The sequence below is a fragment of the Notechis scutatus genome, chromosome 1, assembly GCF_049901735.1.
Source record: "Notechis scutatus isolate UNSWTSFEM ecotype Mainland chromosome 1, rNotScu1.2, whole genome shotgun sequence".
Classification (NCBI taxonomy): Eukaryota; Metazoa; Chordata; class Lepidosauria; order Squamata; family Elapidae; genus Notechis; species Notechis scutatus.
The window spans coordinates 155,639,601-155,657,070 of record NC_142009.1 but is presented as its reverse complement, the minus strand read 5'-3'; the positions used below and the strand labels follow the sequence as shown (position 1 = coordinate 155,657,070).

The following is a 17,470-nucleotide window of genomic DNA, read 5'->3' as shown; positions in this document are numbered from 1 at the left end:
GTTAAACAAATTTACATAGCCATCTTACTGATACATAGGTGACTTTGGGTGGGTTATAACATTTTAAAATTCCATTATAAATAAAAAACCCACTTCAACCCCCCTCTCCCCCCCCCCCGACAACAACAGTACAATTAAATCAGCTACTTGATCCATTTGTGATTACCAGGCCCACTGACCAGGCCCATGAAAAGCAACAGTGGGGGGGGGGGGGCACCCATACCTTGGGGGAAAAGACGTTCCATAAAGAAAGAGCCACCATCAAGAAGGCCCTTTTTTGTGGTCCCACCAGATGAGAATCTAATCAATACCCTGTCTTCCCTTCATAGTGGGCCCGATAGATGTAATATTTTTGATCATTACTGCCTGATGCACAAACAAGTGATGCTTTCCATACCAATCAATTCCAGTTAAGCTGGTGTGTGTGCATATGTTCTATGCATATGTAGCTAATCATCCATCTTCCCAAATATTTTTAAATGGTTGCAGATCTTCAAAAGAAAAATTGCCACTGAATAAAGACTTCTAGCTTGTTTACTACATAACAATCGAACTGCATCACAAAATAACTCCATCTCTGATTTATGTGGTGGTAAAGTTGCCTGTTCCCTACATTGGTAATGTGAAAGCATATAAACATGATAAGACACTAAGTGCTAATTTAAGTCATTTGTCTCTTGCAGGATCTTCATTTTCATTTTATGAGACAGATTTTTCAAAGAACCTTGCAGTTAGTATATTTAGTAAGAATATATTTAGTGATGATTCAAACTGAATTTTTGGCATAAGGGATTCATTTATTTTTTACAGTGTTAACCATCACTATTTCTAATCAAAGCTCTTGATTGATTGATAATATCTTAGATAATTAAATTTTTGGACCATATTTTAACTATATTTATTTACTGTGATCCAAAGTAAAAGAATAATTTTGATCCAGTAAAAAGCTGGAATATGAGGGTTATATTTAGCACATATTTTTATAGGAATTGTTTTAACATCTTAACTGTTGTTTGAATTAGAAGCCTGTGTGTGTTTTTTTTTCCTATTGGTTGACTGTTGTATTGAAAATACACATGTTTAATAATTCTTGAACATTAGATATCTTTAATGTTAGTGAAATGTTTAAAATAATCAATATTTTATTTTTGTAGCATCTAAATAAGACTTACAATACAGATGTTCCTCTAGTTCTGATGAATTCCTTCAACACTGATGAAGATACAAAAAAAATCTTGCAGAAATACAGCCACAGTGGTGTGAAAATCTACACTTTTAATCAAAGCAGGTAATTATAGTTCAATTTTAATAATAGCACAATAGCTTAGCAAAAGCTTTTAGGCTTATATACCATTTTACAGTGCTCTACAGCCCACTCTAAGCAGTTTACAGAATCAGCATATTGCCCTCAACAATCTGGGTCCTCATTTTACCAACCGTGGAAGGATGGAAGGCTGAGTCAACCTTGAGCCAGTGAGAATCAAACTGCCAAATTGCAGGCAGCCAGCAGTCAGCAGAAGTAGTCTGCAGTACTGCATTCTAACCACTGCACCACAGCAGCTCTTATAATAAAAGTTATGTAGTTGCAGAAGAAATAGCATTTAAGGAGGCCAGTCAATTCTTATGTAAATAGTAGCAGTAAAAATCTTCAAACTGTTATGTAGGCTTTAAGAATTAATTTTTAAATTACAAAGAAGATTGTTACATAACTACAATGAATAGAATTGTAAATGAGATGTAGGTGAGAGAATGAGTGTTTTGAGACAATTCTTCTCTTTATGTTTATGGATTCTGTTTTCTAATGCACCGTCCCCTCATGGGAAAAGCTGCATTTGGTCAGAGAATAATAATAATGCTGTGTATTCATTATATTTTGGTGTTACAGTTTTATTATTTCAGCTAAATTGATAGCTGAGATCATTTCCCCCCACATAGTTTCCCTTAGCTTTCTGTGATATTTGAAGAGCTTGGTTATAAGTTCTTCCATGGAAAACCAGCTTTTCCCAGATATTTTAGTAACTCTAGACCTGTATGTATTTTAAATTCCTTTTGAAAATTACTGTTCTCAATTATAAACTAAATATGAGCTTTTTGTTTCATAAACATGCTATAATAAGTAATTAATGATTGATGTTCCCTTCAGACATTGAATTGATCCAGTGCTGCCTCATCTACTGTTTCAACTGCTACTCTGAGGGCTTAATTTTTTTCCAGGTATCCTCGAATTAATAAGGAGTCTTTACTTCCAGTAGCAAAAGATGTATCTTACTCAGGAGAGAACACAGAGGCTTGGTATCCTCCTGGCCATGGAGACATCTATGCAAGTTTCTATAATTCTGGATTGCTAGATATTTTTATTGAAGATGGGAAGGAATATATTTTTGTGTCCAACATAGATAATCTTGGGGCTACTGTTGATCTCTATATTCTCAATCATCTCATGAATTCACCAAATGGAAAAAGATGTGAATTTGTTATGGAGGTCACCAATAAAACAAGGGCAGATGTGAAGGTAAAAACATTTGATTCAGTTGATTTCATTGTATGTAAAATCTCTATACTTGAGTTTAATGACAAGGATTGCTAAATCTATTATATTCCCCATTTGCAACACATTGGTCCTCTAGAAATTTATTTTTCCCACCCCATCCTTGGTCTGTGAACCAGATCTGCAGACTACTTCTTGTGGCAGGAAGCAAGACCCATTCTTACACATTAGTTACATTCCCACTCTGGAAATGCTAATCCTTTTTCTACCTTCCTCCACTGCTGAGATTGATTTTGTACATTATGCATTTAGAGTTCTATATTGCTGGAAACCGACTACTTTTGCCTTTTTATTTTGTATTCCATTGAGGTTCTCCTAGGTATTTATCACAAAAGACATAATTTGAGAGGATGCTAATTAGGAAAATTCCTCATAAAAATGATTTTTTAAAATTGCTTTTCAGACCACTTCCAAGATAGATATTTTTTTTAAGTGTTATTTTTAAAAAGCAAAAGTATGCATGCATGCAGTTACAGTGCCCCTTAAGATGTAGTATCCTGCTTCTGAATATCGTATAAAGAGCGCATAAAGGAAAACAGTGTGGGAAATTAATGCCATTGAATTTAATACAATATAGTTCCAAAAAGCTATATAAAGATTATATTACGTTGCTGTGAGAAAAATAAAAGCAACTTTTTGTCCAATATTAAATCTATTACAACAGTGGACTAAATTATGCCATGGCAAAATATATGTGGGCTTCTAAAGTTAAAGTAATTGCAACTAGATCTCACTGAAACCAGTAGTACCAAATAATTGTGACCAAAGCCATAAATTTCTTTAGCCATTTGTTTAGGCACTGTGACAGATTTCTATTTAATAAAGGCCTTTTTTACTTTTGCAGGGTGGTACGCTTACACAGTATGAAAACAAACTGAGGCTAGTTGAAATAGCTCAGGTGCCAAAAGCACATGTTGATGAATTCAAATCTGTTTCAAAATTCAAAATATTCAACACAAACAACCTGTGGGTTTCACTATCTGCAATTAAAAGGCTGCAGGAACAGAATGCTATTGATATGGAAATTATTGTAAATCCAAAGGTAAGCCTGTAAATAATTAAAGTGGTGAGAATAACATTATGAATTCTCTTGAGCTAATCAGCTACAGAGGTATTTCAAACTCTATTTACATTTATGGATCTCCTGTCTTCAAAATAGTATTTGTGAGGAATTTGTAAGTATATCAGATCAATCTGGAAAAGTATTTCAAGAGCACATTGATAATCATTAGTGTTTCTATAATATTAGTCTATATTATTCTTGGAGGAATACTTATTATCTTTTATTTAAAATTCACATTTAACATTTTTCAGATTAACCTATCTTTTTAAATGTATCATTTTCATTTTATAGATCACAAAATAATCTCTAGGGAATATTTTCATCTCTTTAGGATAACATAATGGGAAATTATGCTCATTTTCATGTTCCTGTCAACACTTAATCATGAAACTATAAGTTCTAACTTACATTCCTTGCTTGTTTGGAGAACTGTGGCAGACAGGAACATGTAAGATAAAACTTGGCTTCCCATTTCCCAAATAAATGGCGGCTGAAGAAAATCTCATGTGTATGTACTGATTAAACTCTTTTTATTTCAGGCTTAGCAGACCTAAAGTTTCTAAGCTCACTTGAATTGAATCGAATCTGTAAAACTCCGATAGCTTAGCATATCCCATGATCTTGAACACTTTTTCTTCCAGACTTTAGATGGTGGTCTAAATGTTATTCAACTGGAGACTGCGGTTGGTGCTGCTATTAAAAGTTTTGAGAACTCTTTGGGAATAAATGTTCCCCGTAGCCGTTTCTTGCCGGTCAAGACCACGTCTGATCTTCTACTTGTGATGTCTAACCTGTACAGCCTTAATGCTGGGTCTCTAACAATGAGTGAGAAACGGGAATTTCCTTCTGTGCCACTGGTCAAGTTGGGGAGCTCTTTCACCAAGGTACACATAATTACTGAATTTTGAAAAATTATCTTTGGAAGCAGACATTCAATCTATAAGATAGTAAAAATAGCTTTTGCTAATTACTCTTAAGCGAATAGGAGTAAGACTGATAGTATCCTAAAATGTTCTCTACATGTGATTATCCATGAGTTGCTACCTATTTTTATCAAGTCATTCTAGTACTAGCAGTACAAAACTAGTGTTTGAGGTCAGTTACTGAAGCATCATCTACGTTATTGCATGTAACGTGCTTATTTCTTTATTTGGCTATATCCTGAGACTCTTTGAGTGGCTAACAGTTCTCTAATTGAGTAGATTAAAATACAATAATAAGGTTAAAGATTGTGATTAATCTGATTGGAAAAGTTTTGTGAAAATGTAATTGTCATAAAGAACTATTTCTGCAATCTACATATTGATTAGTGCAATAGGCCAGTTTGCATCTATTACAATATAATGTTACTGCTCATAACAATTTTGTTGCTTCTTGGTTTTTTTTTTTGTGTGTGTGTGTGAATTGTTATTTAAAAAGTTAATTTCTAGACCATTTATATGACTCTGGTGGCCTTACAAAATTTAGTTAATCTAAACCTGGACATTTTAAAGGCCACCTCTGGCCTTTTCACTGTCCCTGTCTGGCTTGCAGTAACAGAGGAGGAGGAGGAGGAGGCCTTCTACAACAGCCTGAGTTTCTCACCAGTGGCCTCTTGGGAAAATTATTTACCTACCTTGGGTTAACTGTTGCGTGATAACCTCCAGACCAGTTTATTGCAGTCAGATTTTAAATACTTCAAGCACAAGTAAGCCACGTTAAAAATGATCGGGCAACACATGGTGATCCCCAGCTGTCTCAGAATATATTAGATTTGGGCCTGATTTAGAAAATGTTAAGAATGTGGTAGCAGATTCTTCCCAGAAGTTTCCCCTTTCCATGCCATTTCATTGTTCCTCCCCCAAAACCAAAACCAGCATCTCTGGTCCTTCCAGTGAGTAGTAGCATCTTGCAATCTTGCAGAAGATTGTAAGACCAAGTTGAGGCCACTGATCCTTCACAGTTATCCTGGCATTCTAAAGCTTTTAAAAGTTTGTATTTAGGGGCTGAACTGAAGGGTAACATTTGTGCCTTCCCACACTCATTCTAATAGGGTTGTTTTTTCAAAGTTTTTTAAATTAGGGTTATCATTTTAATAAATTCTTAAACATTATAAAGAGTATTCCCGTCCCTCTTTACCTGTTCATTATAGTTTTGCCTTCCTTAAATCACTCAACTTTCCCATTCAGACAAAAGCCAACTTGGTCTAATGGTTCAGGCACCAGACTTGAAACAGTGAGATGGTGAGTTCTAGTCCTGCCTTAGCCATGGAAGCCAGGTGGATGACTTCGGGCTAGTCACTCTCTCTCAGCCCAAGGCACATCATAGGATTGTTACTGTGGGGAAAATGGGATATATTTGCTGTCTTTGAGTTGTTTGTAAAAACAAGGAAGGTGAGATACAAATACAATTTAGCTAAGGTGAATAAAATAACTTAATTAAATGTAATCATCACGTAATCAGATGTGGATCAGAACAAGGAGAACAATTAAAGAGAGCTATATGAAATACTACACTTTTAACTTTAAAGTTACAGCTATAGTAGTGAACACTATACGGCCCTCAATGAATCAAGTTGTGTTCCAGATTCAAAAGTTATGACACTTCCTTGGGGCTTGTGTTTTCCAAATGAAGAACTTTGCACTATAGTTTGCAGTACAATTCTTTGAATACATATTGTGAGTTTCATAAATATTGAACCTGAGGCTTTACATTCTTATTTTTTTTAAGGTTCAAGATTTTCTGAGGAGGTTTGAAAGTATCCCAGATATGCTTGAACTGGATCATCTAACTGTTTCAGGCGATGTCACGTTTGGGAAACATGTTGCATTAAAGGTTGGTCAATATGATTAAAATTTTAAAACAACCCCAAACTTTTATATACTTGAAATACTGCATTCTCAAGCAATACTTTTTGACATAATCTGCCAATGTCTTTAGAAGTCATCAATGCATTCTTGCAATATCCATTTGCTATTGGGCATCCGGTTGATTACTTAAAATTAATCGTATATTTTAAATTACTTAAATAGAATTGCACAGAACTGTCAGAAGTACTCTTGTGCAAAACGGCAAGTGCACATGAAGCACTTCACTTTAAGCTGTTAAAGTAGTCAAATGGTTTGTGAGTTTGCACAGCTGGTTCAAAAGCTGTTTTGTGCTGTCTCTGCATATGTATGCAAGCAAAGAAATAAGTTTCATTTAAGAGCTGGTTAAAATAAGATTTAAGTAGATTTTCCATTTCTAGATCTCACCATATTACCTCTGAAATTTTAAGCTGTTTTTATGTAAATCTATTTCTGCTTGTTCCCATTTAGCATCCGATTTGTTTAGGTGCCTGAAGAATTCTAAACTCAGTTGCAGATGTCTTCTCTGCAATTCTTTAATTTCTTTAACCTGATTATCTACTTGGGTTGTTAAGTTATTGTGTCTGTCATTAATGTCAGACTTGACAGAATAAAATTTTGTTTCCAGATATTATTGAATTAATTAAGAACAATTATCTTCCAGTGTATGAAGCAGAGGAATGGTGCTGGGCTTCTCCCAGTTTGGATTGTCCTCCATTATATATTCTGAAAAATGTAAAATATCTCAAGCTAGAATTTTTCTTCATTAAAATCAATCAGAGCTAATTAAAATATTAAAAGTAAGAAATAATAAAACTCAATATACTTAATAACAGATATATAGACAAATAATACAGTATGAAGGAAATGGACATAAACAAAACTTTTGAACATACCAAACTATACAGATACTAAATGGTAGATTCGCAAATTAAGAACTGAATTCCATTCAATATGTTCATACCATTTCAACTGAACATTTCCTTAAAATAAACATTCCTTATTCTTGTAGTTAAAAAAAAAATTAAAGGATTTGAAGAATGTAAAAATGGAATCAGAATTAGTTTAGACAAGTTGAGTAGCATGTATCTGCTTGAAGCAAACAAAATAAACCAAAAGCAAGTATTTCCAAATTAATAACATTCTTAATTATATAATTGCACAAGAATAGTTTTAAAACTTTTTTATGGGTCAGACGTGATTAAAAAATACAAGATGTAATACAAATTAGTGTTGCTCATATGCTAAAACTGCCTGTAGCCTTCTGTACCTTGCTGTCAACAATGCAGAGATTCTATAGGCTAAATAAAACTGTTCCAACAGCAAATAGCCAAAAGAAGAATTCTTCTGTATGAAATGGACTAAGAAGAGGTGCTAATAGCTCATTGTGGGCATCTAAGTAAAAATTGCAACATAGCAGCTTATGATGCTGTGATTCCCATCTTTTTGGGGACAGAGCTTTTTCACAAAGGGAATTGTGATGACCCAGGGTGGGATACAAAGCAAACACCGTCACAGAAAACAGGTGATGCCCCTTTTATTCCTTCACTTCGCTTCCAAGCTCCGAATATCTTTGACGGAAGACAAAAAAAACTCCCACACAAACAGTTACACAAAGAAGGAAAAAAGCAATACAAACCAGGCAAGATAAGGGCTGGAGAATGTCCACAGATAACACACTGGGAAGGATGCCAAACTCAGGAACTATAGAGATATTTACACGCTTTGTTTCCAGCGTTTGCCAGTTCACAGGTCCATTTAGTTGTCACACCTGCAGCCCATGAAGAGGATCAAGGCCTTCTCCTCCCGAGGAGACCACATCTCTACCTTATCCTTTCCTCCCTGCGTGCCCTAGGATAGATAGGGGATGGGCCTGGGTCCTCCTGACTGCTCAGCCGGCCTCTGCCCTTCCCCAGCCTCCTCCACTACCTCCGGAGCCACACTTCCACTCCCTGTTGGCTGTTCCTCCTCTCCCTCAAGAATCAGTCTCCACAGGAATTTTGGGATTCTTACCCTCCATCATTGCTGATGGTTAAGACCTTAAATGAAATAGTGTATAGGGCTTCAAAAATTTGTCATTTGTAAATTGGGTCAAATACAATGGTGACTTAAAATAGAATTAGCTCTGCCCCAATTTAGCTGTAAAAACAACTTGGTGTAACCCTTTTTAAAATTCTATATCATGAACTGTTCCAAGTGCATCGGCATCTCATTTGACTGATTGAGATTTACTGTAGGTAATATTCCAAGAGTAATGATTATCTGATTGGATAATTATTGGGGCTCTTGAGTGCAAGCTTTTAACCACAATTTGAGAGCACTTAGTCACATTTCTATTTTGATCTTTGTAAATTCTGCATCTAAAGAGAGCCGTGTTAGGAACATATTTTGCTACCTGAAGTAGTTTTTCCAGGAAGCTAGTTTCTACTTTCCTGCTGCTTGTAATTGACACCTACAGTAAATTTAACTTTGCTTCATAGAGGAATTGTGCCATGTCTTGGCTCCAGAAAGTTTCAAAGTAGCTGGTACATACTGAACCCCTCTAGAGAAAAAGAGGCTTGCTTATTTATTCAATGTATACAGCAGTTCACTTCACATAGGTGAGTCTGGACAGCTCATACTTAAAAACAGAAAACAAAGAAAAAATTAAAACTTAAATTTGTGGGAGAGTGCAACCCATACAATGATTTTACAGTACAATTGGATCCCAATTATCTGCTCCCCAATACTGGATCCCCAGTGATGACAAAGTCATGTCTTGATAGCCTCTTGAAAGGCCAGCAGCATCAGGGCCACTTACCCCAGGGGTAATGAGAGCGGATGCTGTGGCAGAAAAGGCTTTCCTCCCATATCCTTTGGATGACATTCCTTTGTAAATGGATTCATAGCATGCCTCTCCTGCCAGCTCTGTTAGGACAAGTAGAAGTAGCTGGGCAGAGGAGCTGCCTCAAATAACTTGGCCCCATGCCATGCAGTACTTGTTGCAGAACCCTTCTGGCCATTCAGAGCAACCTGAGAAATAAGAGCATGTTGCCCCTGAATAATGTAGTATATATCCCAGGTACTTGTTCAAACATGTGCCTTTTAGGGTTCAGTGGAACTTTTTATATGGAATATGAACTCACCATGGCCAAGTCGCTGTGGAAGTTTGCTGCAAGACAATTTAATAATTCTATTTAACTATTTTAAATAATTACTTTCATTTTTACAATTCACATTTCATTCTGTACCTCCTTTTGCATGCTTTTTTTAAATGATTGTATTCCATTATTTCTTTGATATTAGTGTAAATCTTGTCCCACAGCAAATTGTCCTGCAGCGAGTTGGCTGTGGCAAATTGTCCATAGACCTCTTAAAAAACATATGACCTTCATTTCTTAGTTAAAAGGTAATGGACCAGTGCTCCCATGGCTCTGTTAAGACTTGCCAGTGTCTGTGATGGTATAATGGCATTGTCTATAGTTTTAAATTAAAGCAGTGTTCTCTTTGCATTTTGAAGAAAGGATAAAAACAGCACTTGCTGTATGGAATGTCCTTTTTCAAATTAGCTGTTATAAATTTTCAGTTTTGAATTTTACTGGAAGAAAGAGTGAAACACTGAGCAATTAAAAAAGAGGAACACAAAAAGCAGTGTACAGAAGTAATTATGTAAACAGTCCTCTTAGATGTAGAAAAAAGTAATCAATCCCAGATATATTTTAGTTGGGGTTCAGAAAGAAACATTTCAGAAATTCAGAAAACACGAAGATTTAATAAGAAAAAATGGTTTAAAACCTGTAAGTTCTGCATCAGTGGTTCTCATCAGATATGCCTGCTGTAAGCCGCTTCGGAACAGGCAGTTGATTTCTCAAAGATGTAGAAGTCCATCCCTCAGGAACAGAGCCCCAAGGGAAAACTTGGCTGGCAATTAACAGCCAAGAATATTTCCTTGTGCAGTTTGGTTGGGGGACATAAAATCTTTCCTGCTATAAAAATGATTGTCTCTGTAGTGAACCACAATCTTGGATTCAGATATATGCCTTCATTCTGAGCTAATTCTGCTAATTTTAGAAAACATCTTGAGGCTGCAATTAAATACACATTTCTCAAATATAAATGACAGTTCTAGTGAAACAGGAAATTAATGCATATGGTTGGAATTTCTTTAATGAAACAGCATGTGTTTTTGTTAGATGTTGCAGAATAAATGTAAGTAGTTTAATATCAGTACTTTATGAAATATGATTGCTTCAGAATTAATGAAATGTAAACTTAAACTTAGAATGTTATCTTGAGGCAGCTCACTGGAATTTTCCTATTTTTTATATACATAGGGAACTGTCATAATTATTGCAAATCATGGTGACAGGATTGACATCCCCCCTGGAGCGGTTCTGGAGAACAAAATAGTCTCGGGCAATCTTCGGATTCTAGACCACTGAGCTGCTATGAACTTCATATAATATAGTTTCACAAATGGAAGAATATATAGGCATTAAGATTTGTATACAATCACTCTTCTGTTCTTACAGTATTATTTCTGTAATCCCTTTTTAACTGAGAAAACTAAAAAAGACATTTAAATAACTCAGTAATTCAATTAATTTAATCTAAAGTGCAATATTGCTGATACTCAATGATTTTTGAACTGCTTGTAACAGAAAAAACTGTGAAATAATATGTTGTTCACTATTAAATACACCTACATTATGAAGTACTTTTTGCTACTATAGCAGGTATGTCTAGAATGTTATTTGCCTTTCTGTACTTCAAACTCTGCTATTCACAGTAACTCACTCCCTTCACAAGGTGGTTCAGAACCTCAGTTGGACTGTTTTCTCCTGTTTACCCAAAGAAAAGGTACCTGAAACATTTGAATAATTGTTTCTCATCTCGCTTCTATAATGTCACTACTTAAAACATTAGTTTACTTTTAAATACTCAACAGATTACCTTCTTCATTATATTCATATTAACAGAATAAAATGTGTTGAGACAAAGGAGGAAATGAATTCCACATCTGTACAGGTACTGAAATAAAGAATATCAAGTCCCCAGTCTGGATATCGGTTTTTGTTGGTAATGATGTTAGGAAATAAGTTAAACAATTCATTTTAACAGTTTTATTTTGATTGACAGTGATTTCTGCTAATGTTAACAGATAGGCATGCCTGTTTGAAAAAAGCCATAGGCACACAAAACATGGTAGACTATCGTTGTACATAATCATCACAAGAGTAGGCACTCACTGGATTTAGATAAAAATGCTGTGAGGTGAAATACACAGGCACTTTATTACTTTATAACAGGCAGGTACCAGCCTGAAAGCATTAAAAATGTTATAAATTAATACCCCTTATACTGTTGCTTTAATGGGTATTTATTTCTATGCACCCTTGAAATATTTTAATTGGGGTGTGGGTGGGAAAAACTTGGAGGTAAATGTTGCACGGAAACTGGCCAATTTATGCTGTTATAATCACCCTCCTTAAATAAACAACATATGCTTGAACTACCTTTCCAGTTTGCCCTTATGAGAACTGGGCAAGCTTTACAACTTCATTTTAAGATACAGGAAATATTTCAAATATGGTTTCCTGATGAGAGTACGTCATTCAATTGAAAAAAATACTTTGGAACGTGAATGCACCTTAACAAATCCAAAGTTATGTAGGTAATTAAGAATTTATAGAAACATCTGTAAAAAAATAATTTTAACAGTATACTTTTATAGTGAAAACATTCTCAAGATTTCAACAGCAAGAATTTTCAAACTGTACCATCATTAAATAAGGTGAGACATCACATGAATTTCATTGCACCAGAGGAAATGCAGAGCATCTTTTTAATATAAAGATTTACAGAGCACTCTCTAGACAACAGCTGTGTTACAGCTATGAACTCTTTTGGATTTGGTCCAAAGAAACCTGAGTCTGGTTCCAGACAGAATGAAGAAACTGCGCAAAGAACTGCTGTTGCTTTTCTTGCAAAAGGGGATTCTCCCCAAATCATTCCTACAGCTACGTTCTAACATATTTCAAGACAGTTTCTTCTTCAGTTTGCAAGAATCCATCTTCTGCAAAGAAGAAATCATTCCAATGTGAAGTGGCAAGTTGTTAGTCACCTCTTCTGTTCCCAGATTTCAGCCATGTTTAAATCTAGAGTCTGAAGCCCTTTCAGTGCTTGGAGGTTTCCAGTGTAAAAAGCTACATCAGCTGTAACCAATCTATGCAGAACAGAAATAAACATTCAGGAAATACATTTTCAAACCATGTTGACACAGATGCCATTTAAAATATATGTTGAGAGTTAATCCATTTGTTCTAAGGCTAATATCTTGTGTTTTATACTGGAAACTTAGAATATAAAGCACTTAGTAAACAGACAGCATTGCCTTCTGTTGGTCACGTTCTTAGCAGAAAGTTTTTAAGGAAAATATTAAAGAGTTGTGAGTCCATTTTATTACTTGGCTAATTTTTCTACCCAAACCCACTTTTTATCAACTACTGCAATCCTCCCAACCTCATACATTTACACGTGTGGTTTCAAGATAGAAGAACTCTCTAGAAAAAAAAAGAATTAGCATTTTTTGAAAGTATACATTTATGCATTCAAACGTTTAAAATTTTTGAAAGTACTATTTACAATATTATCGGTAATCATATTGAAATACAGAGGAAATTTCCCTGTTTTATTTGCATCTATGGAAGAAATAATACCAGTAAAATATAAGTAGCAATATATAATCAGTTAAAAATGAACATAGATGTGAAACCTGTTACTTTAAAAAAATAATCTTGGAATCCTTAATCAAGAGCTAAATCTCTATTGATAAAAAAAATGGGTTTGCATGAGTGAACCACCACCACACCAGTCTCTCACAAAACCCCATCAAGCACAGTATAACACATGCACCTGTCTGTAGATGGATGCTTCCAATTGTTAGCATCTTCAGACTGCATAACAGTGGAATATGGGAGATACAGCTGCAAGTATCAGTAAGACCCTAATTCTAGTCCAAAGAATGCAGACTTTTTATTTACCACAAAAAATAAATGTTACTCCAGACAGCATAGCTCTTTTTAACTCTGGGAGGCTGCAACAGACAGATAAATGGCACATAGACTTATTCCATCAGCAAAGCTGATGACTACCTCCTTTGATTTCCCCCTACCCCTATACTGTATTCCAACTCATTGTTATAAAGACTTTTGTAATTTTAAGGAGTGATATCCAAATTTATTTTCAGCTTCTTTCCCGTTTATTAGTTCTCACATAGCCTAATATAGATTATGCAGTGCAACCCAATAGCATAGGAGCTGTGTATGTGCACTTAAGAAGACATGGTATAGGTGACAGCAAGGGAAAGACAGGCAATTACCTCTTTACCAGAGTGCTTGGAAATGCTGGTTTCATAGCATGTGAGGGAGAAGAGCCATTTTAATGGGGGAGCAAATATTGGAGTGTACCCGAGTCCCTCCAGCCCCTCTGTTCCCTTGTGATGGGGCGCTGGTAGTAAAACGTTTTGCATAACAGACTTAATCCTTTGTAGAGATATTTTTTTCTCCTTTACTCCCAGAGAAAGCATTCAAGTCTTCCCAGAATTATGAACATCTGCACATCCACTTAAAAAGCCGCGCACTAGATTATCTTGGAGATGGACAGCCATGGTTTGAAGATCTCTAGCAAGAGATAACTCACTAGATCATGTGGCAACTTATTCTCTGGCTGACACAATCAGGAAGTTCCTCCTGATTCTGTAACCTCCTTCCTTAACGTTTAATAACAGGTCTGGTCCTATCCCTTGTGACAATGGAGAATAAGTCCACCTGCTCTCTTGTGCAACAACTTTTTAGCTATTTCAAGGTTGATATAATATACAGGTGTAGAATAGCATGCAAAAGTTCATTTATTTCAGTAATGCAACTTAAAAGGTGAACCTAATGTATGGAATAGACTCATTACATGCAAAGCAAGATAATTCAAGCTGTGATGTGTCATAATTGTGATGATGATGGCTTACAGCTCATGAAAACCCCAAATCCACAATCTCAGAAAATTAGAATATTACATGCAATCAATAAAACAAGAATTGTACACAGAACAATATCGGACCTCTGAAAAGTATAAGCATGCATATGTACTCAGTACTTGGTTTGGGCCCCTTTTGCAGCAATTACTGACTCAATGCGGCGTGGCATGGAAGCTATCAGCCTGTGGCACTGCTGAGGTGTTATGGAAGACCAGGATGCTTCAATAGCAGCCTTCAGCTCTTCTGCATTGTTCGGTCTCATGTCTCTCATCTTTCTCTTGGCAATGCCCCGTAGATTCTCTATGGGGTTCAGGTCAGGCGAGTTTGCTGGCCAATCAAGCACAGTAATCTCACGATCATTGAACCAGGTTTTGGTGCTTTTGGCAGTGTGGGCAGGTGCCAAATCCTGCTGGAAAATGAAGTCAGCATCCCCATACAGCTCATCTGCAGAAGGAAGCATGAAGTGCTCCAAAATCTCCTGGTAGACGGCTGCGTTGACCCTGGACTTAATGAAGCACAGTGGACCAACACCAGCAGATGACATGGCTCCCCAAATCAACACAGACTGTGGAAACTTCACACTGGACTTCAAGCATCTTGCAGTGTGTGTCTCTCCATTCTTCCTCCAGACTCTGGGTCCCTGGTTTCCAAATGAGATGCAAAAGTTGCTCTCATCAGAAAAGAGGACTTTGGACCACTGAGCAACAGACCAGTTCTGTTTTTCTTTAGCCCAGGTAAGACGCTTCTGATGTTTGTTGTTCAGGAGTGGTTTGACAAGAGGAATGTGACATTTGAAGCCCATGTCCAGGATCCGTGTGTGTATAGTGGCTCTTGATGCACTGACTCCAGCCTCAGTCCACTCCTTGTGAAAGTCCCCAACACTTTTGAATGGCCTTTTCCTGACAATCCTCTCCAGGCTGCGGTCATCCCTGCTGCTTGTGCACCTTTTTCTTCCACACTTTTCCCTTCCACATAACTTTCTATTCATGTGCTTTGATACAGCACTTTGGGAACATCCAACTTCTTTTGCAAAATTACCTTTTGAGGCTTTCCCTCCTTAGGGAGGGTGTCAATGATGGTTTTCTGCACAACTGTCAGGTCAGCAGTCTTTCCCATGATTGTGATTCCTACTGAACCAGACTGAGAGACCATTTAAAGGCTCAGGAACCCTTTGCAGGTGTTATGGCTTTATTAGCTGATTCGAGTGGGACACTTTGAGCCTAGAATATTGAACCTTTTCACAATGTTCTAATTTTCTGAGATTGTGGATTTGGGGTTTTCATGAGCTGTAAGCCATAATCACCTCAATTATGACACATTACGGCTTGAACTATCTTGCTTTGCATGTAATGAGTCTATCTCATATATTAGGTTCACCTTTTAAGTTGTATTACTGAAATAAACGAACTTTTGCATGATATTCTAATTTTTCGAGTTTCACCTGTACTTTCTTTAAGATAAAAACATAGCCAGATGTTTAATAATTCCTCATTTTAATTCATCATCTCAGGAACTCTCCTCTGAACTTGCTCCAGTTTGTCACTATTCTTCTTGAACTACAAACTTCTTGAACACTGAATTTCTTGAACTACTGAACCAAAGTTGGACACAATATTGCAAATGGGGTCTCGCAGGGGCAGATGGGTCTATGATTAAGTAAATTAAATCTAGTGCAAAAGTGGGGAAGAAATACAATTATCATATTAACTTTTTTATGCTGTAACAAAATCTGTACCCCCAAACTAAGAAATAATTTTATTGTAACATACCCATTTTGAGGTCCTCCGTCATTGACTACATTTAGGTGGGCCAACTGTCTCTTTAAATGAAATTTGTAACTTGCATTAATTCTTAAAAATAACATCTAAAAGATAATAGAAAAGTTAAGAGGAAGAAATTATTTTTCTGAAGAATCTATAACTAACACAAACACTAAGGGTCACTACATCAATTTGCAGTTTAAACAAATGTTTCTAGAGTAAAGTCTACTGCAATGGAAACAAGTGTGAGAAACAAGCAGATTTATATTGTTAGAAAAAGGAAAAGAAATAAGTTAGGAAATACGAGCACTCAAATTACAGAGTAATAATCAGATGTGTAAATATTCTGACACTGAACAAGTGATTAAAACATGTAATTTGATAAAATGCTTTTTTTGGTCTATATCAGGGCTGTCAAACTCCTGGCCCATGGGCCAGATGCATGACGCACTGCTCACGCCCAGTTTAGTGAAGGGGAAAAAAAGTCCCATCACATCACGTGATGCCTCTGTGACAACGTTAAGTTTGACACCCCTGGTCTATATTATCTGCATTTAATCCAGAAAAAATGTGAACCTTTTACTGTATTTCAGCTTGCCAGTCAGAGTTACTTTTGATGTGAAATAATGTTCTCAGGAGGAAACATTTATAATTGCAATCTAAATACACCCATCTCTTATTTTTACAGTAATTTTATAATTCTAACTTTCTGATCACCAGCTTTTCCTCCCCTTTTTCTTATCTTCTCAACAATTGTGTGTCCCAACTGTTCCTCACTCAACATAAGATCAGACACACCTGATGAAGTGAACAGTGATCCAGGAAACTTTAATATTAATAGTAGTACAAGATGCTTATTTTTTGTTCTTACAAAGAGATTAATTGAACTGCATTATAATTGTGCCATGTATTGCCATCTATAAATCTGGGAAAAGATGTGATTGCTTTAAAGAATTGCAGTGCTATATTCATGTTCCTGCTTGCTCAAAATCTCATCTTTTTGCAATCAAATCTGAAACATTACATCTATTCAATTTCTAGTAATCTACTCTTTCAGCTTAGACAAACTTTCAATTTTGGTAGTGCAGATCAGATATAGCAGCATAAGAATAGGTTTAAATACTTTATGTGCTACCAGAAGAAATGTTTTGTCAATATTCACACATGAGCTATAATGTATCAACTTAGTTAAAACTAATGATTAATTTACTTCTTTTATGATATGAATGAACCATCTACCAACATGCAGAGAGTAATAAAATA

General features: G+C 35.9%; 2 protein-coding genes across 11 annotated transcripts in view; one reads left to right on the top strand and one right to left on the bottom strand.

Annotated features, from left to right (window-relative positions):
• The window catches only part of UGP2 (UDP-glucose pyrophosphorylase 2), a 29,435-nt gene extending 17,963 nt beyond the window's left edge, over positions 1–11,472 (top strand). For all 8 annotated transcript variants that reach the window (XM_026668441.2, XM_087949116.1, XM_026668439.2 and 5 more), the window contains 6 exons: positions 1,155–1,288; positions 2,215–2,512; positions 3,393–3,590; positions 4,253–4,495; positions 6,321–6,425; positions 10,750–11,472. In XM_026668441.2, coding sequence (XP_026524226.1) covers positions 1,155–1,288; positions 2,215–2,512; positions 3,393–3,590; positions 4,253–4,495; positions 6,321–6,425; positions 10,750–10,857 — 1,086 coding nt within the window. In that variant the 3' untranslated portion in view covers positions 10,858–11,472. The remainder of the gene's footprint in view (positions 1–1,154; positions 1,289–2,214; positions 2,513–3,392; positions 3,591–4,252; positions 4,496–6,320; positions 6,426–10,749) is intronic.
• A 51-nt stretch (positions 11,473–11,523) lies between these two features.
• The window catches only part of VPS54 (VPS54 subunit of GARP complex), a 52,477-nt gene continuing 46,530 nt past the window's right edge, over positions 11,524–17,470 (bottom strand). For all 3 annotated transcript variants that reach the window (XM_026668434.2, XM_026668436.2, XM_087949112.1), the window contains exons 23-24: positions 16,217–16,311; positions 11,524–12,641 (exon numbers count right to left, since the gene is read on the bottom strand). In XM_026668434.2, the coding sequence (XP_026524219.1) occupies positions 12,536–12,641; positions 16,217–16,311 (201 nt within the window). In that variant the 3' untranslated portion in view covers positions 11,524–12,535. The remainder of the gene's footprint in view (positions 12,642–16,216; positions 16,312–17,470) is intronic.